Source organism: Salarias fasciatus, chromosome 2 (assembly GCF_902148845.1).
Source record: "Salarias fasciatus chromosome 2, fSalaFa1.1, whole genome shotgun sequence".
In the NCBI taxonomy this organism is placed as follows: Eukaryota; Metazoa; Chordata; class Actinopteri; order Blenniiformes; family Blenniidae; genus Salarias; species Salarias fasciatus.
This window is the reverse complement of record NC_043746.1, coordinates 17473660-17493253: the sequence shown is the minus strand read 5'-3', so window position 1 is coordinate 17493253 and position 19594 is coordinate 17473660. Positions and strand designations below refer to the sequence as shown.

The window sequence follows — 19594 nt, the reverse complement described above, 5'->3', positions numbered from 1 at the left end:
TCCCTCTGTGAACTCGCAAAATGTCGTTTTCCTGATGAGAGACCACACATGGAGCAGCAGCCACTCAGCTGATCCAGCTTAGCTGCTCAGCATCTCATTACCGCACAGCATCTGCTTAGTGTGGTCAAATGTGCAAACTCACTCACACGCACTCAGCCGCCCCCACACACGTTCACGTCAGAGAAAGACAGACGACTGGTTTATCTTCAAAACATTCTGCTTTATTACAGAAAATCATCAGCTTTTGAATATACTAGTTTGAAAGAGGTACATTCAGCTTGGAGGTTTGGAGTGTTGAAGCTGGAGACCCGGAGGGCTGGAGGGGGCAACGTGTCCCTGCTGCATGACACAAAGCTGCTGGAGTGCCTGAAGGTGCCCACCTCCACCCCTCACAGACTGAGACCACAACCACTGAGCCTCTCGTGCTAGGGTTTTGTTTTTTTTTTTTTTTTTGTTTTGTTTTTTTGTGACATTTTAACATTTTTATTTCTTACAAAAGTGGCTGGAAAAAGGTTGCATTAAAAATACAGTCCATTCTTCTTCTTTTTTTTCTTATAACTTTGAACAGGCAAAACATTAGATTCAAACATATAATCGGCTTTGAAAATAGCATTTTTGATGTAAGTTAAAGGTTTCGTCTTTGTTAAGAAAGCAGGCAGCCCCTCTCGGTGTGTCCTCTCACAGGGTTTCTGACACAGTGCAGTCTGGAGGTGACACACGTCTGTTAAAAAAAAAACCGCCTCCTCTTTTTTTTTTTTTTTTTTTTTTACATGAACGGCCTTGGTAGTAAATGACACTCGAAGGCATGGAATTGTTTTGTTGTTGAAAACAGCTCAACTTCTTAAATCTCCATTTGGCATCATGACATTTGCTGTTCAACAGACGTACCGTAGCAACAACGTCAGGCTACAGTCTGCAATTTCAGCAGAAGGCCGGTACTGGAAGGTACAGCAGGAGTCAGCGAAGTGAAAATCATCATACCCCAACGTCTTCATGAACATTTAATGATGTGAGACGAGGTCAAACACGGCAAAAAGGGAGTGAAACTGGTTCTGAGGCTGATTTTTTTTTCTTTTTTGGTAAGTAGGGGGTGTGTTTGTGTGGGGCTGCCTGTCTCTGTACGCAGGACAATGACAACAGGACAGGATTCACATCAGGGCTGGAGTAAAAGAGGCTAACTCAACAACTCAACTCCAAGCGGTAGAACAACCGAACACGCTCCACAATTTAAAAAAAAAAAAAAAAGATTTATGTAATAAAAATATAACATTTGTGAGTATACTTAATAAATACACAGAGTAGACAATAAATGTGTGAAGAAGGGAAAATAAAAATCAAAAGCAGTATCAAAAAGTGTGTGAAATCATGTCTAAATGGAATGTATGAAGCACAACACACGGGAAGAGAAGAGGAGGAACAGGAAGCCAGAGTTTCCTCTCGGAGAGAGCGGAGTGTCGCGGTGACATGAACTCATGACTCTGCAGATCTGGAGGGAATTTTCTTCACATTCCTGCTCACGCTTGACGGAGTAGATAATGGCTGATGAACATAAATACCTCATTTTAGGCTTCAGTGCATGTGTGCAAACTCTTACACTGTGTGTGTGTGTGTGTGTGTCTGATGTGTGTGTACATGTGTGCTCAGGCATACACTGATGTGCCTTAGTGACCATCGAACTGATAAATAAACCAGTTTCTGTAAATAGTGCAGGAAATGTCAAACTGAACTATATCGACAAAGTTCAAGTAATCCTGTTTCTTTTTTTTTCCAAAACACGCAGGCATTTGTGGCTATTCTCATCCAGCACGCGCACACACACACATACACACACACAAACGCACACGTGGACAGAATCTGATCGTGTTTACGTTTCTCTTTTTGGCTTTGAGCAGATGCTAACAAACATCATTCAGCTATATACAATATAGCACATATATTAACTTTCTCATATTAATTTCACTTTCATAAATTATCTCTGAGGTTGGAGGTTTTAGGTCATCTCTAATCTATCTCTCAAACACACACAGGCGCACACGTGCTTTTTGGACTGAGTGGTAATATATTGCCTCTGTTGATTAATCTTACATTAAGCGCTCAACAGAGACTACAGAAAAATAATCGTCATGTAACTGTCAAACAGCAGAAGCCTTCTGGATGCTGCTCCCAACTAGAATAGACAGAAATCTCCTTCAGTAACTTTTCATCACAACTCTGAACACGAGCGCTCGCAAAATATGCTATAAGCATGTAAAAATAACTATTGATATTAAGTGGGAAGTAGAATAGTTTCTATAAATATAACCGTTGGGAGAACGCTGTGACTGGATATTAGTGGAGTGACATGTCCGGAGAGCCTTCTGTCATGCAGATGGTACCATTCTTGGAGAGGATTTTTTTTTTTTTTTTTTTTACAACCGCTGGTTGAAGTACAGCAGTTTGGATAGAGCTACTGAAAAGGCAGCCATGTATGCATTCATCTGTAAGCTAGTATTAAAAAGAAGTGAAAGAAAGGAAAAAGAACCATGCCTGTCGTCTGAGGAGACCGCTTATAAAATAACGCAGGGCGCTGCTCTGCAGGCATGCATGGGGGGGGGGGTTGAGGACGGAGAAGAGCCGGTCAAGAGACCGCTGAAACCACTTTAGACCCCTGGAGACACCGGATTGGGACGACAGGCAGCTCCGGCTGCAGCCGGACCCTGAACGAGGCTCGTGGCGCCGCGGGCGTTGCGCGTCCTCGCCGCCGTTTTCACTCGCGCTCCTTCAGGTGCTTGTAGGACAGCGGCGTGACTGCCGCACTCTGGAAAAAGCAAGAGAAAACACGATTTCGCTCTGTTTTTTTCTATTTTTTTTTTTTAGCTCGAGCCGACAAGAAGACGAGGACAAAGACGCACTGAGATCCCCCCAAATCATTTCAGAAGAAGCAGCGATTGGCCACACACACATGCGCGCAAACACACCAGAGATGATTAGACCGCCTCCGCCACCAGAATCAAAATTAGTGAAGGAATTTATTTCATCCGAAACTGATTTGAGTTCAGCGGAGACAGTGAACATGAACAGAGGGACACGTCTCTCTCCGTTTACCTGGATGTTTGCAGGAGGCCATCGTCTGACGGCTACAGGGGGAATAATAAAAACGGAGGTTAAAGAGTGAAAGCTGTCGGGGAAGAAAAAGGTGGTGAATCAATCAGTGAGGCTGGTCAACAGGAACAGAACGCTGTGATATTCAGCCTTACCTGCAGGGGGGGACGGACGGAACAACTCCAAAGACAACAAACACACAATCCCACAGCAACGTGGCGCATAACACTTTCCATCATCTATTGACAATTTGAGTTATTATTCAATAGTTTTTCTCATTTTGCAATCTCAGTATCTACTTATGATTGTTGTTTTGTTGTTGTTCCTCCCCCCGCAACAGCTTTTGGCCTGAGGCCGCACCGGTGCCACGTCATGCACTGAAGAAAAGCACTGCACAGATGCATCCAGAATTTGCCGAGCACACAAGCAGGCAGTGACCACCGACACGGGTTTGTGTGTTTGTGTGTGTGTGTGTGTGTGTGTGTGTGTGTGTGAGACACAACAGAGAACGCGACCTGGCCTGAACGCCATGGTAAGCAAGGGAAGTGGAGACAGGTTACGCCGACAGACCAGTGCTGTTTTTTTTTTTTTTTTAACACACCGTCGGGCGAGACGACAACAAAACTGACACCGACACCAACACCTCACACCCACACACACACTCCTGGTCCAAAAAAATGAGATGTACAGGCAGTGAAAACACTCAAATAAATAAATATTGGGTTTGAAAAGCGCATGCAGTTGGTAGTACAAGCTGGGCATCCAAAGGGAGGCTGAAAGGAGCTTGTGTTTATACAAAAACATTTCTGAATTTAGAACATTAGGGCGAAAATCACGTCATCTTGTGGAATCTTAGACGTTACGAGACAGCAGCAATTGCTCAGTTAGACAAAAATGTTGACACAGAAATAGCAACATTAACAAGTGCATCTCTTCAGCCAGCCAGAATCAGCTCACACAACACAGAACGACGCCCTGGCTCTTGTTGGATTGTTGGCCTGCATGGCGGCCGTGTCTTTGATTTCCTTGTTAAAACTCAAAAGTTAGAGAGAGAGAGAAAAAAAAAAACCCCGCCGGAGAGGTTGGAGGGAGGCCGTGGGAGCGAGTCACTGATTGGCTTAAAATGGCCCGGAGGTGGACTGGTACCTGTTTAAATGACAGTATTGGACTCATCTGAAAAGGTTCTCATGAGCAGGGGCCTGGCTGAAGACCGGGGAGACTGGAGGCCCCCCACGCTCGACTGAACCAGCTTCTTCTAGAAAGGCGAGGCAAAAGACACCGGTGACGTCACTACGCTGGCAAACCCACACACACACTCTGACTCTCTCCATCCTGTGCTCTCTCTTAGAAACACACACACACACACATATATAGACAAAGAACAGACATTTATATAAACACAGACTTCAACAGTGATGAACATGAACCCAGATGCCTTTTCAGGGAACTCTTTCTTTCTAAAAAGTTGTGGCGATTCCAGAGCTACTATCCTTGTGTATTTCTCACTGCAACGCACAAAATATGACACTTACAAACACACACAGACAGACAAAATGCCTGCGGGAATTAGGCTGAGGACCCGGGATGGGACTGCGGACTTGAGCCTCATGCAGGTAAGTTTTGGGTGCTCGGGCGTGCTGCGGGTCACCTGACGGAGACATGCGAAGGCAGCAGGCATTGGAGCAGCACAGGCAGCTGGGAGGAGACATTGACTTGTGTGACTGGACGGACAGGGATGGAGGACTGACTGCACGCGCTCAGCAAGGACACCCTGTCCTACTCCACACTGCTGCCAGAGCTGGGCACACGCCACCGCTCCAGGCTTAATAAATACATCTACAGGAAAGCACTCGAGAGGAGAGGTTTTAAAATGGGTCCCTTCCAAGGATAGTATCCCTGAGGTTGGAAGTCGTATGGATTGTCTTGAAACTTTACAGCCGAGTGTGAGACAAACAAATCTACAGAAACCCCAGCCTGAACTAATACAGAGTCAAGGAGTCAAACAGTGGGAGAGGAAGGACACAACAAGTGGGGTGGGGGTGGGGGGGGGGGAAACAAGCAAGTCTGGCAGACACAGGGAATCTGCACAAAGAAACTTCAGTACAAATGCTGACAGAAAGAAAAAGAGACCTCAGTCACTCCATGAGAAGCTGTGAGTGCTAGCGGTCTGTGACAACATGAAGATAGTAGATGTCCCCGAGGAAGGAAGGCGGTGTTTCATCTTTGAGAAGCAAAAGTCCAGAGGGGAAGAGAGAAAACAAATAAAGAGGTTGAAAATAGATGAAGAGAATGTGGCAAAGTGCAAACGCAATAGTCCTCGTTTGGAGAAAACAGCAGAATAGTGGAGGATGGGCAGAAAAAGAATTTAAAAAAAAGTCAAACAATATGCTGAAATATTTGTAAATCAAACGAGGCCGCTCGTGAGAACAACCATCATTTAAAGCTGTAGACTGCATGACTGGTTGTGTCACTGCTCACTGGCATGAATGTACAGCAGCATGCATCGCAGTGACCTTTTTATTGCACAAATGTGCAAATTGCATGGTTCTCCTCAAAGACGTGCAAAAACGTTTCCCCCAAATAAAACAAGTCTAGACTCAATAAAAAGAAGAAAAGAGGGATATATTTAAAAGCACTTGCACACAACCTCACATTTCCAGCTGCTTGGAAAACACACCAGTTTCACAGGGAGTGAACTGAAAAGCTGTGCGAGTAAAGTCCTCTGGAAGAAACGTGAGTTTAATCAAATCAACCCTTTTCAAGTCATTTAACATGGAACAGCTGAACTGTTAATTCTGCATCCCTATCTCAGTAACTCAGAATCTCTTTGCATACTAGTTGCAAAAATCCCTTTTAAATAAGACAAACATGTGATTCAACGATACAGGAAAATCCCCAAATAAAAACAAAATAAATGACTGTACCACGAGGTTTAGTTTCACATTCAGTACTGTTGGTTTTTTCAGTGTGTACATGATGTTCTTTTTTTCAAAAGACATTTTTACAACTCAAAAGTCTTAAAAAGTCTTTTTTTAGATCCCTTGTAGAAGGAAGTGCGCGTGGAAAGCTACACTGCTTTTGCATCAAAATTTCTTGTTTTCAACTTCATCTCCATCGAGATCTTTCAATCTGCACTGAAATATGTTCAGAAGTGGCTCCAAAAAGACATTCGAAAGGAAGGAAGGAGGGAAAGGAGGAGGACTCGGGCCTACCTGGCGAGCGTGGGGGCCGCGGGGTTTGCGGAACACCACCAGCAGGATCTCTGGCAGCAGGCTGAGCACGATGAGGAGGATGATGACCAGCCAGGCCGTCACCGAGCTCAGCATGTTGGCGAACACAAAGTACAACCGCTGCTGCCTCAGGAAAGGCCTGCGGGTGAGAAGACGCCTCACTGTGACAACCAGCCACGGGCCAGACTTCAATGTGAATAATACCAAAACGTTAAGCACAGAAACCAGGCCAACATATGCTCTGACCATATTATTCCTCCCCAGAAGAAACTGAAAAACACATAGAAAGCCAGGGAACCCCAGATGACGAAGTGGTTGATCCACGTCCAGTGCCGTGTGTCCAGGGCCAGCTGGAATGGAGCGAAAGTCAGGGAAGGCAAATGTCAGAGATCCAGCAACACGTCTGCTCCAAACTTTATGCTTAAGAATAAAAGTGTGGGAGTTTACCTTCAGCGTCACAGTGAAGACGAGGACGGTGAACACAATGGTTCCATATGACCAGTTTCCAAAAACCTAGAGGAGACAGAGGAGCATGCTGATGCAAAGCCCCATCATCCAGGACACATACCACCGGTTCAGAAAATAAGTTGGATCAAACCTGGCCGTTGTCCTGCAGCGCCGAGTTACTGAACAAAAACCGAACACCGAAAAAGAAAAGCAGGCCGTGGAAGACCCCCAGTAGCGTCCAGTAGAGGAACGGCCCCCAACGTAACATTGCATTCTTGGCAATCTCCCTGCAATAGAAAGAAAAAAATCACAAATGCTGACAAGAAAAAAACATGAAGAGATCATTCAAAACCATAAAGCTGAAATATAAAACTGACACTCATACAGCTTTGAATATATTTATACAAACTTTAAAATGGTCCACTGAGCATATTAGTGCAAACAAAGAGTTTCGGTGTAAGACAAAAGATACAGATAGTTAAAAAACACATTAATTTCAAACATAAATCCTGAGAAACAGTTACTGGAGTAGTGATCTGAACTTTAAATAGTTTCAAAGTGATGGGAACATTTTGTTTTATTTTGTGCTAAAAAGCTGAAATATTTAATGTTAGTTCATTAAAATTTCAATATGTTGAGCTTTACTCCTGAAAGGCATCAAGTTATGTCTTCTCATTTGAATGGGTTCACTGAAAACTTTATTTCCAAATTGTTCATGGACTTAGATGTATTTTTGCTTTTTTCACATCTAATGAAAAATCAGTGGACCAGGAAAAAAAAAAAAAAAGTCCCAAATGTTACCTGTAGAGGGTGGCATTGTCCAGGAGAACCTCCATGCAAATGTGCTGCTCCAAAAGGCTGTAAGCCAGGATGGGCATAGAGGTGAAGCAGATGTTGTACATCGTCAGATAGGCGGCATCATACAGAGGCTGGGGAGGAAGGATGGGAGCCGAGGAGGGTTTAAAGGAGATGGGGCGGTAAAGGAGGGGGGGGGGGGGGGGGGGGGGGGATGGGAAAACCAGGGGTTAATATTGTGGAAAAGGACCAAACCCATACACACCACCACTTTAACGTATCATATAAGCAAGCTTATATACCGCTTTCATCTATTCATGAAAGGTTCATGTCAGCGGTTACGTGACATGAGGGAGAAATAAAGCTCACTTTTCACAAACACACAAAAATCAAACTAGTTTCATTTTGCGCTGACGTTACTGCTATAATCACTAACTTCAACAATACCTGTGGGACACCTTAATGGAATCACATTTACTGTTTTATCAAAAATAAGATATATTTTTATACTTTAGTTTATGACCTGATATAATTGCAGCTTACAACTCGTGAAAACAACAAAAATAAATTCTCCAATATTTTAATACTTTTCTGTGCACAGCACTTTGTGTCACCTTGATTGTGCTTTATAAATAAAGATGGCTTGGAGTTGATTGGTATGAGATGACAAAGAAAAGGCAACAAGGACCTGTTTTATTTAGTTTGCGTATAGGCTACAGCTTTTTTTTCTCCTGTCAACTGATGAGCTCTGTTCCTGTGAAAAATTAAAAAAAAACAAAAACAACTCTTGATCCAGAAATGTCTGTCCATGGAAGGACTGAGCCGGCAGTGACACTGAGCTGTTATGGAAACGCAGGTCGGAAAGACAGACGTCTTGAGCTAATAAGTCTCCTGTGTCTGGTTTCACGTTACCTCTCCTCAGACAGAAACCCACAGATCGGGTTGGACCAGTCTCGCCGCCCACGGACCAAATTTAAATTCAACTTTGATCTGAGAAAACGACTTTGGATCGCTGAGCCGACGTGAAACACTTCTCACACTGGCCTTTGACATGAGAACTGTGACACTCCAAGTGTATCATCTACATGTGTGTGTGTATCCGTGCCGACTCCATCGTTACTCGTCTCCGCCACATCTTCTTGAGTTGACAGTTTGACGGTGTTTTACAGGCCTGTTGCTTGTGCATCTTTTCTTACCATGAATCATCCATGATGTCTGTAAACAACCAGTTCTCTCACCAAGGATCATCTGTGGGCTATTTTCCTTGTGGAGGGTGGAGATGAGTGTGTGTTCTAGACAAATGTTAAGTCAGCCATCTTTCCCATTTGTAGTAAAGTATAATGAACCTGACTCTGAGGGTTTACAGCATTTATAATGCATAATCAGTGATTAATGTATCCTTTATTGGCATTTTTTTTTAATTTATCAGGCTGTAATGATTAAAAAAAAAACACAGGTGCTAAAAACATTTTAGTTTACACAAGTTAAGTATCGAGAATGCAACATTTTCACTTCCTGAACTCACTGTCACAAATTAAAGATTACAGTCAGTATATGTTTTGTTAAATCATCTTTTGTCACAAGGCGCTTAATATTTATGCGTCAAAATTCAGCATTACAGAGACATTTTGCAGCATGATGGCAGCAGCCGGCACCACTGTATTACTTGAATACTTCTGGGGAGTTTAAGTTATCGTACAAATCTATGAAAGCTCAAACATCCCAGGGGAGGTGAGGGGGGGCAATCTGATGGAGGGAGTTTGACATTCAGGGGGATGAGGAGGAGTGGATTTAAGGGACTCTGCCTCCTTTGATGTTCAGAACATCTTTGAACCTCAATGGGACTCAGGACACACTCACCTGCTGGGAATAGCCGCAGAAGAACTGGTACAAAAACTGCGGCAGGATGAAACAAAGATTCTGCAGGCAAAAACAGACAAGAGAGCCAGATCACTGTGATGGAGACGACGATCAAAGAATATCAAATCATTTCATAAACCCCTCTGTGCTTTTCACGCAAGTCCAAAAGTGCAATATATTAACCTGCGTTCAACCTCAAAAAACTTGTTAAAACTAATTCTGGCAAAACTTTAGTCCAACACGCCAACCAACCCCCAAAATGTCTCAGTTTGTTTGAGAAACAGTTTTAAAAGAAACACAAAACAAATACTGAACCTGACGCACAACGCAAGTCAGTGAGATAAATGTTTCACACCCACCTTATAAAAGAAATACTGCACCAGATGTGCAATGCGGACGTAGTAGAGATGTCCGTGAGCCAGCAACAGTTTCTTAAGGTGCTTGAGTTTGGGGATGGCATAGTCACTGTTCCTCACTGCTTGTCGACCCTCTTTGCCCTTAATGCCTGAACACACCGAGACCAGAAATTACACTGTGGAAGTCACGCTTAGCCGCAGTCCACCTCAGCGTGACGTCTCTTACCAATGCCAACATGAGCTTCCAAAATCATGCTGACGTCGTTGGCTCCATCTCCAATGGAGAGGGTGATCGGGCTGCCTTTAGAGTTCTTCACCATCTTAACGATCTGCAATCCCGACAACGTAAGATTCAACAATTTCAAAGATCTGGCGTTATTTCAGCCGCTTGATGAATTCCCAGCCGTCCGTTCTGACCTGTGCCTTTTGGAGGGGAGCCATGCGGCAGCACAGCACGGCCGTGCAGTTCTGACAAATCTGCAGAAAAAGGTTCTTGTAGCGACTCGAGTTGGATTCAGTGGACGAGTTGAGCACCATCGACAGAGTGGCTCCGTCGATGATGAAACCGTAATCCTGATTGGCCACAGACCAGCTTCTGCAGCACATGTGGAAGAGTGTTGAAGTTCAATCATCACGACGAGCAAAATGGAAACAACCTCAGGGTATTAACTCCCACCTGGTGACGCCCCCCTTCGCTGGCGGTGCATCCTGTACGGCTTTCTTGTGGTACTCCAGCAGCAGCTCGTGCAGTCGCTCCTCGCGCCTCCGGCCTCCGTCCTCCAGCGTTCGCACCGTCAGCTCCAACAGCTCGGTGTTCCTCTGGAACAGTCGACAGGCGTAGCAGGTGGACTTGGCCGTCTCCATCTTGTCGCCTGTGAGGACCCACACGTTGATGCCGGCCCCCTGCAGGGCTTCCATGGTCTCTGCAGCCTCCTCCTGAAGTCTGTTGGACAATGTGGAAAAGCGATTATTTTGACAAATCATAGTAGTTCTGTAGTTCAAACATGAAAATTAATGGAAACTGGATGATGCTGAATATTTTACAATGCTTTTTTTAATTTAATGACTTTTTAAAATCATGACAAGATGTATTTGATTTCAAAAAAAGCTAACTACAGATACACATATTGTCCTGTATCTTGAAAATAGTGCCAAATAAAAACCAACTTAAGACAGATCTCTGTAAAGGTCTAGACCACCAAATATGGTGTTGAAGAGGGACAATGAAGCTGCTGTTATGAGAAGTGTGACCCCAAACTGCAGTTTCTTTTCATAAAACTCATTTAGATATATAAGATACAGTTAATTCTATCACAGTGAAGAGAAAATACCTTTCTGACACAAAACCCAGCAGGGCAGCTGTATCTTCAATCAAAACAATAAGAACTGGAAAAAGAAAACGCTGATTTTGTTTCTCAGAAGTGTCTGAAAGATCTGAGTTTAGATGTAGAAAATACATCCCTAAGAAAATATGCCATGCTTTCATTGCAGTTGTGTTACTTTTTAATCACTTTCTTTTTTTACTAAAACCACAAAACGTAAAAATGGTGACATGGCATTAAAAGAACAAACCAAAACCACCATCCTATTAAATATGCATCCAGAGAGACACTAAACCGGCCAACCACAAGAGGGCGGTATGAGCTCACAATGAAAAGCTACTGGCTTTTTGTCAAACTGGCCAATGAAATGCAAACAACATCAATCACACGTGAGCTCGTCTCAGTTGAAGCAGAGTTGAAGTGCACCCACCGGTCCTCCACAGCGGTGGCTCCGATCAGGCTCATACCCGTCTCTACTTGGTTGTAAACAGCCATGAGCTTTTCCTCCCTGTCCTGCAGAGCCAGTCTGGCTTCCTTCAGTCCTTCATCTGCCTGGGCGTACTCCTCTGCGCTCAGATGTTTGTAGGCCACGCACAGTGTTCGGTAGCCCTCCTGAACAGTCACACAGCAGGCAGAAAACCTGTTTAGAAATCAATGTCGCGGTTTGGGGAAGTCAAGATGTTACTGTCACTCACTGTTGCGTTCCGCTCAACGTGCAAGCGTATCCGCTCAACTTCCTCTTGTCTGACTCGGGGGAAAATGGAAGAGTCTGCTCCCTTACAGAAAAGCAGTGTATCACCTGGAGGCACAATCAGAGACAATATTGCAATAGGCGTGTGCGAAAAACCAGTGGGTGTAATAAACCGGACAGTAATCTCCAGCTCACCTGATTTGGTTCGGACTATCACACTCATGCGCCTTCTCACAGGGTCAAAGTTCAACACGTGAAGCAGCTCATAGCTTCGGGGAGGAGACAACGGGCATTAAAAGAACATCGGCGGCGCGCATGTAGGTTATCAAATTGTGACTAATCTCAAAAGGCTTCGCCTGCATAACTGCTGACTCACATTTCAACATCGTTGCTCCTGTTGAGGATTTTCATCGTTTTACTTTCCAGACCTAGAAATGTGAAGCCGTACCTGCAGATGGAGACAAATCACCGGGAATTACCCATTTATAAATATTTATGTTTGAACTCGTGCAGTGCTATTGGACTTCACTCTGTGTCGTAACAGCTTCTCACCTCATCGCACCCTTGACCAGAGCAACCTCATCAGGCGAGGAGGCTATAAAGCCCCTCTGCTCCTGCGGTCGATGAGACGCATCTCCGTCTCCCACTAAGCCATCTATCTGGGTTATCTGTCCGTCCACTTGGCTTTGACCCTGCTCCGTGGACTCCTTCACCTGGACTGTGTGGCACAGGCACAGGGCTCGCAGAAACAGCTCTTCCCTTTCCTGAGAACACAATATGGCAAAGTTTAATATGATACAATGTCTTCTTAAAAAAAAATGGATGCAGAAACCACAATCACGGATGCATCCATACATTGTCACATACAGCAACGATACATTCATGACTATTCATTTAAATTCTTATCAGCTGATGAACAAGGTGTTGACATGCCAGGCTGTCAAGTGCTATCAGGTATGGCTGCTGAGAGCAAGCAGCCACTTCATCCCGCTCCATGCCAGCTGCATATGTTAACATGTCGAGGAGGCCGTGCATGACTGACCTACCAAGGGTCTTTCTGAGCAACGAGCTATGTAATGTCCGTATGCTCACGCTCGTGTGATTTTAACAACAGATGGAGGGACGCCACGGCACCCACCCTGCCAGCTTTCTGCTGGAGTTTGCTCACAGGTCCATCTGTGGCGCAGAACCCGTCCAACTCGGAGCTCGCGTCCCTGTACTTGTACTGGAAGCCGTCGATGCAGCACTCGATGAACTCCATGTTGTTTTGGGTGAGGGTGCCCGTCTTGTCTGTGAAAACATACTCCACCTACAGGCAAGATGGTGAGAAAACAAAAACACATGACAGATTCTTCAAACTCTGCTTCACTGAGTGTTTTGTTATAGTATCAGAATATTAAACCCAAAGGCAATTTCTTTTTTTTTTTTAACTAGATTATCTGTGATTTTCCTCTTAAACTAATGTAATCCTCGGGCAAATTAGGCCTGAGTCATCGGTGACAACACTGTTTGGATTAGAGGAAATGTCAGAAAAGTGCTGATGATCTATTAATCCGGGAGCTTTTCCTCTAACCACAGATTGCTAAATGTACTGGTCTGAAACTACAACTCTGAAAATAAGAAGATTCCACTTTTTCAGACCTACGTCAGGGAAAAAAGTCTCGTCAATGAGACAATTAACTGTAAAAACTCATAATACATTTCAGCCCCTTCGGTCATTGGCCTGACCTGTCCCAGCTCCTCGTTGAGGTCTGAAGTGTTGACCAGCGCCCCCTCCTCGATTTCAGGGTCATAGAAATCTTTGTCCCAAGTGATGAAGAAGGATCCAAGAAACTTTTGCATCTCAACCGTGACGTACATGGACACCGGAATGATGAAGTTGAAGAGCACCATGAAGGACAAGAAGTCGGTGAACATCTTAAGATACTGTTGGGAAAAAGAAAAAAAAAAAAGAAACATGTTTAAACAACTGTTAAATTATGAAGAATATGTTTACAATTACACCATAGTCTGTGTGCACAGCAAGATCTGTGTGCTTAAGTTGGGATCGATAGCCTTAGTTTACACATGCAATAAATATGAAGCCTTAATGGCAGCCACAGCGCACAGTTCACTGAGGACAGGAGTGGAGGATTAATAGCAATGAAATGGACCGTGGCACAGTTTTGGTCTGCAGTCACCATTCCGCTGTTTGACTCGAGCAGACCAGAAAAATCTTAAGGCCTCTAAAATTGTTTTAGATAGATAGAGATACTTTATTCCTCCCTTTGCTATTTGTGTTCTTTCCTATGGATCTGGATTATAATGCATAACGCTGCAAATGCAGGTATGCCCTCAACAGACAAATAAAGATCTTGAGTAAAAACTCGGCCTAAGAACAGAGTGCTCTCCTGGTATAGCATATTGTGTATTAGACATAATAAAAGAAACTTCCTGTTTTCTGTTGTTGGTGATTCACGTTTGCTTATGAAACAGTAAGATCATCGTTCATAATCTCAGCATGTACAAGATTTCAAGGTGTGTGAACTGACCATATTGGTGTCTTTTTCTCTCTGTGTTTTCTCGTTGTACCAGGGCTCGTCCTGTCCAGGCTTGCTCTGCCACACGTACTTCAGTACAGTGCAGACCAGGGCTTTGCTCACCAATATACAGAGGTAAACCAAAAGGAAGGCATTGATCGACCTGAAAAGACGACAAATTAATGACTGCCGGAGACTCATCAGGCTGTTTTCAACCGTCTTTCGCGCTTTCGTCTCTCAACCTACTTCTCCACAGCAGAGCGTTTCTGAGATTTGCCCTGGTAGTTAAGAGCCATCTTTGTTTCCATGCCTGTGTAAACTGCAACACCTGGAGAAGAGACAGGGTCAGCAGTTTAGATAATGAGTTATCCTCAGTAATACACAGCGTGTTGTTGTAGTGAAGCCTCACCACAGATCTTCTGAGTGTTCTTCAAAGTCGCCCCCTTCAGCAGCAGATTTTCTGGTCCGAGCGACCTGCACAGCCGCACGGGGAGACCAAACCGTTCAGTCATACAGGGGTTGAACAATCCACACACTTTTCTATTCTCTAAATGGAAACCTGGCAGGCAAGCTGGCATTCGCTCTAAAATACGCAGTGACAGTACACAGTATGGCTGCAGTCTGGGCTCGCGCCGGTTCCAGTGTTCTTGAGAAGGACACTGGCATTTGTTTATACGGCCATTACAAAGCAGTCAATGATAAATGCCTGTGGGAGTGATTTGGGAAGCAGCGGCTGAAGGCCTGCCAGCCCCGTTTTAATTTTAATGCTCGTCTGCTATGGAGGATCAATGGAATAGTGATTTGTTGGTGATGCAAAGGGAAACAAATGAGTGCTTAAGCAACTGTGTTTTGATTTAGCTCTCACTTAAAGAGTGCCGAAAACGGTCGTGCGCGAGTCTCTCACCTCACTGCGGGCTCCTGATTGCTTTTATAGATGTGCATACGTCCGACAAACCTGGAACACAACGAAATGTACACTCAGAACGCCGACTCATTCAGAAATAATACACAAATTGTTATTCAAAGAGTAAAAAACAGTGGGCTTGTAACTGACTTCCAAATATATAAAAAGATTCTGAACTCTAAGAACTCTGAAAACTAAGACCGACTGACTAAAACTCTTAATCTTTGTGTTAATATCAGAGCTTTTTCGGGTATTTGCAGGGGCCCTTGAGGTAATTCGCTGTGCAGCACGCCACAGGCAACACATGCTTCTAGTGTAAATCCGTCGGGACCACATGATGATTGCCTACTTGTAAAGGTCAGGCTGTGGCTGTTCGCACTCAATGGTGGCGTTGAGGGATTCCAGGTCCTTCTCTGTGTCTGGCACTGTGTAGTGTGTCTGGACAAGTGGAAGAGACAGAGAGAGAGAGAGGGTGTGTGTGTGAGCTGCGGCTGACTGAGGTCAAGTGATCATTTGTGACTCCCCTTACTTTTTTACCCAACGACAATAAAGGAAATCTAAGAGGACAAACAGATGATAAACAAACACAATTGATACCTTGATTCATTATGATGCAAACAATATGCTTAAATACTGCATAGCAAAATTACATCTGGCAACAGTACAGTACATTAATCTTAGTGTCTGCTGGATTTATCAGTGTAATCAAGTGCAGCTAACGTGATGTGCAAACTTTGGGAAGTTGTCTTTGCCTTCACTGTCCGTCTGACGTGTTTTTATTGGCGCCAAACGTTGAATGTGTGACAAGTATGTGTCTGTCATAGAAACTAGTTCTGTGAAGTGGGAAGATTTGAATTTTTGTCAACATGTTTTGGGAAACAAAATGTAATCCAACTTCAGGGAAATTATATTTTGAAGAAAAACAGAAAATACAACAAAAACAAACCCAATATAATAACGATGTGATAATATCAAATAAAAGAGCAGCGCATTTACTTTATGGTTGGACTCTCCATCCAGACTTGCTGTGGTAACGAAACACGTGTCGTCGTCGCGGCTCGACTGCAGCAGTATTAAATCACAGGGAAAGGTCTCATCTTCCTCCACCTCCAGAACATCTCCAACCTGAAGAAACAACCACATTTCAGGGCTTGTGTCAGAAACATTTGGCATCAGGAGAAACTAAAAGGCTTAAACATTCACAACTTTAAGCAATTTTGCCACTAAGTAGCAGGAAGGCTCCAAAATAAGCTTCACTGCCAGGTTCCTATCAAGCTGTTTTGGCTAATGTGTAAATGGCCGAGTCTATGAGCAGTAAGAGGAATCCATCCAAAGGCACGTCTTATTACTGGTCAATAGTCACTTATCTCAGTATTGTTTGGCCAAAAACGGGCTCTCTCTGTCTTGCTGAGTGTTTACTTAAGCTGGAGGCCACTGAGCACCAGGAGGTGGTTTACAGTTCACGCGTGTGAGCTCCTGTGCTGGAAGCAGCTGTCTGCAGCCTTAAACAAAGCAGCACTGTTAAGGTTTTGACAGCTGGATGTAGATTCTCTGTGATGTTAGCAGCACTGGCCTGTGACCACTACTGAAGTGACTTCAGGTCCAGTATGTTTCAGTGTTAAACTCAATCATCCTTTAAAAATACTTTTCACCAACAAATGCAAATAATTTGTACACTGCAGAAACCACCTGCAAACAATACTCTGGACAGATAATTACCATCAGACACATTAAGCATCGAATCAAGAGAGCATGCTTTCCCCTTTGCAGCCAATCCAAAAACAGCCAAATCAAGATTTCAGCAGCTTCTCTCTTGCTGTGTCTCTGAAGAATTATTTATTCCGATTGATCTTACTCAGCAGGAGTCGACTAAAATGTACCTTGATCTTCTCGCTCTCCTTTTGCATCCTCCGGCCGTCTTCTAGTACTGTCACGGGGCACTTATTCACCTCATTGTCCGCCTTGTGCCGTAGCCAGTCTTCATATCCCTGCAGCAAAGCAAGACAAACAGAGATGAGCAAAAAAAAAACAAAAATGCTGTCGGGGGAATTAGTAGGATACTGATGAAACACAGAAAGAATAGCAGTGGTGGTCAAACAGAGACTGGCCACAAGGACACAAAAGTCTAACAGGTGCTGTCACCCATCACATGAGTGCATACAATTCCTTTTTTTGGGCATGAATGCGTACAACAACAGACCAGGATGGTGAACACAGAAGCACATAAAAATACAAATGAAATATGAAATAATCCTGAAACATAATCTACAAGGGCAGTGATAGCTGCAGTGAACGACGGCATCGGGAGACTAGAATGTGGACGATGACTGAGCTGGAATGAAAATGCAGGTTTATAAGAAAAAGTGATGATTTCATTTGACTGATGGAGAAACAGAAGAGAAGATGAGGCTTTCTCCGAGTGTTCGGTAGAATTATCTCGCTCAGATCGGCCTGACTAACAAGCTCGGGCAGCCTGCCTAGGTGTCCCACTTCAAAGCTCGGCTCAAGGCGGTCCAGCACTATCACAGCTTCCGATATATTTTCAGAAGGAAGTCCACCCACTATTGTGCATTTCAAAGTCGCAGCAGTAGACCGACTTAAAAAGCCAATCTTTCAACAATACTTCTGAAGCTGGGACATGGTAGAAAGGGGAGTAAAAGAAGCAGACACTCCCCATGACAATTTGTATCTCTGTAATAGACTCGCTCTCTCCATTTACTCACAGTCCCCTCGAGCCCACTCTGTCGTCACCCTAATCAGAATTCACGGGCAGAGCACATTATTACAAAGCCCGAGAGACCATTAGTCGCATACTTTATACAAAAATCACAGAAGGGAGTTCTGAATGCAGGGGGACATTAAATGTTACATGGAGAGGAAAGAAGGAAATGCACTGAAAGACAACGCCGGCAAATGAGGCCAAGATTTCAATGAAATCACATATTTCAGCGCTCAGCTGCTCCATTAGACACAACCTTACCTGCTTGATAGCAGTTACTGTGATCACAAAAAATAAGGGTAGGCCACTGGTGACTGGGCTGGTGGGGGTGTCCACTATCACCTGTAGAGGGGAGGGGAGAAGAACGTCAGAAACATTCAACATTAGGAACATTCTACAGCCATTTTTCTGCAACTTTAAAATAGTGTTTTGACTTCGAACAGCAGTGTAAAAACATCAAGCAGGATTAAAGGGCTCGATCAGGTCAGTTTGCTGTCCGCTGGCTTCTGATGAATTATTCTCAGGTAATCTTTCTTTACAGGGTCGACCATATAAACACTAGCATTTAAAGACTTAATGCTTACAGCATCCTCATTGAAATGCATGAAAATTAAAGCCCAGGGTGGCATTAAAGAATATTTTAAGACTTGGTTTCATCTCATCTTTTTTTTTTTTTTCCATATTTTTCAAGTCAGCCTTGATGAAACAAATTATGTGGCTTTTTTTTTTTTGTTGTTAAATTAAATCTGTTGAATAGAATGAAATTAAAGTTTTAAGATTAAAATATTCTGCAAATGGGATATATTTCCCCATTAATTTCAGAATTAATACGCTATAATGTTGATCCAGTATGTATAGAAACTTTGAGAGAACCAGACAAGTGAGAATATATTTGAAAACTGACTTATGTCGTCACTTTTACTAGTTTAAGTGTTCTGTAAATTCAACTATGTTGATATTTTTTTTAGATTTTTTCACATTTTTTTTTTTGAAAAGACTAATTAAGGTACATTCGGTCATTTCAAAAACTTTAAAAAAAATAAACTCAAAGAAAAATGGACGCTAGGGGAGACAAGTTAAAAAGAAAAAGACAAAGAAAAGCTTTTCTAAAATGCATTTATAACAGTTCTGAGAAAAAAAAAAACAAACTCCGGCATTCATCATGTTAGTGCTTAACAATGAAAACAAAAACTTCAAAACACAGAAAGAATAAATTCAAACTTGCAGCTCTTTGTGCTGCGGTTGCAGGGGGGCGGCGCACAGCAGTGTTTTGACAGATGGGACAGGGCCTCTAAATGCAGGGTGTAGTCCTTACTTGAGAGAGATTCCTACTCATTCTCGTACTTTTTCATCAGTGGGAAACACAAGGGGGAATTTACATTTTGGAAGGAAGTGTGAGGGGTTCTGGACCACAGAACTTTTAATCAACTGAACCAGGGACGGAGCGCTTAATCTGCAAGCATGCCAACAGTTGTGCGTCTGTGCCAAGGAACAGGAGAGGGCCAAAAGAAAGCTTTGTCACACTCACCTTAACTGCCTGAGCTACTTGTGAGGGAATTTGAGGGCATGGTGTGTCTACATGCGTTTAGGAAAAATATGGAATTAGTGATCAGGTAATCCCCCAACAAGCACTTCAGGAGCAGCACCTGACCAAGGCTCTGAGGTAAATC

The 19594-nt window shown here is 43.6% G+C and overlaps 1 protein-coding gene across 6 annotated transcripts in view; it reads right to left on the bottom strand.

Moving 5' to 3' along the window:
- Nucleotides 1–431: 431 nt before the first annotated feature.
- atp11c (ATPase phospholipid transporting 11C (ATP11C blood group)) overlaps nt 432–19594 on the bottom strand; it is a 44684-nt gene continuing 25521 nt past the window's right edge. Inside the window, exons 4-31 of one of the 6 annotated variants that reach the window (XM_030114775.1) lie at nt 18186–18266; nt 17086–17193; nt 16202–16330; nt 15555–15643; nt 15206–15256; nt 14711–14775; nt 14548–14629; nt 14314–14464; nt 13511–13708; nt 12921–13091; nt 12335–12546; nt 12159–12230; nt 11978–12051; nt 11787–11890; nt 11522–11703; nt 10446–10712; nt 10187–10364; nt 9996–10098; nt 9773–9918; nt 9414–9473; nt 7560–7687; nt 6910–7045; nt 6759–6824; nt 6558–6661; nt 6294–6450; nt 4228–4336; nt 3085–3116; nt 432–2797 (exon numbers count right to left, since the gene is read on the bottom strand). In XM_030114775.1, the coding sequence (XP_029970635.1) occupies nt 4232–4336; nt 6294–6450; nt 6558–6661; nt 6759–6824; nt 6910–7045; nt 7560–7687; nt 9414–9473; nt 9773–9918; nt 9996–10098; nt 10187–10364; nt 10446–10712; nt 11522–11703; nt 11787–11890; nt 11978–12051; nt 12159–12230; nt 12335–12546; nt 12921–13091; nt 13511–13708; nt 14314–14464; nt 14548–14629; nt 14711–14775; nt 15206–15256; nt 15555–15643; nt 16202–16330; nt 17086–17193; nt 18186–18266 (3219 nt within the window). In that variant the 3' untranslated portion in view covers nt 432–2797; nt 3085–3116; nt 4228–4231. Of the gene's footprint in view, nt 2798–3083; nt 3117–4227; nt 5303–6293; nt 6451–6557; nt 6662–6758; nt 6825–6909; nt 7046–7559; nt 7688–9413; nt 9474–9772; nt 9919–9995; nt 10099–10186; nt 10365–10445; nt 10713–11521; nt 11704–11786; nt 11891–11977; nt 12052–12158; nt 12231–12334; nt 12547–12920; nt 13092–13510; nt 13709–14313; nt 14465–14547; nt 14630–14710; nt 14776–15205; nt 15257–15554; nt 15644–16201; nt 16331–17085; nt 17194–18185; nt 18267–19594 lie in introns of those variants that run through there. The other 5 variants (XM_030114798.1, XR_003933424.1, XM_030114782.1 and 2 more) reach the window with 5 other exon arrangements.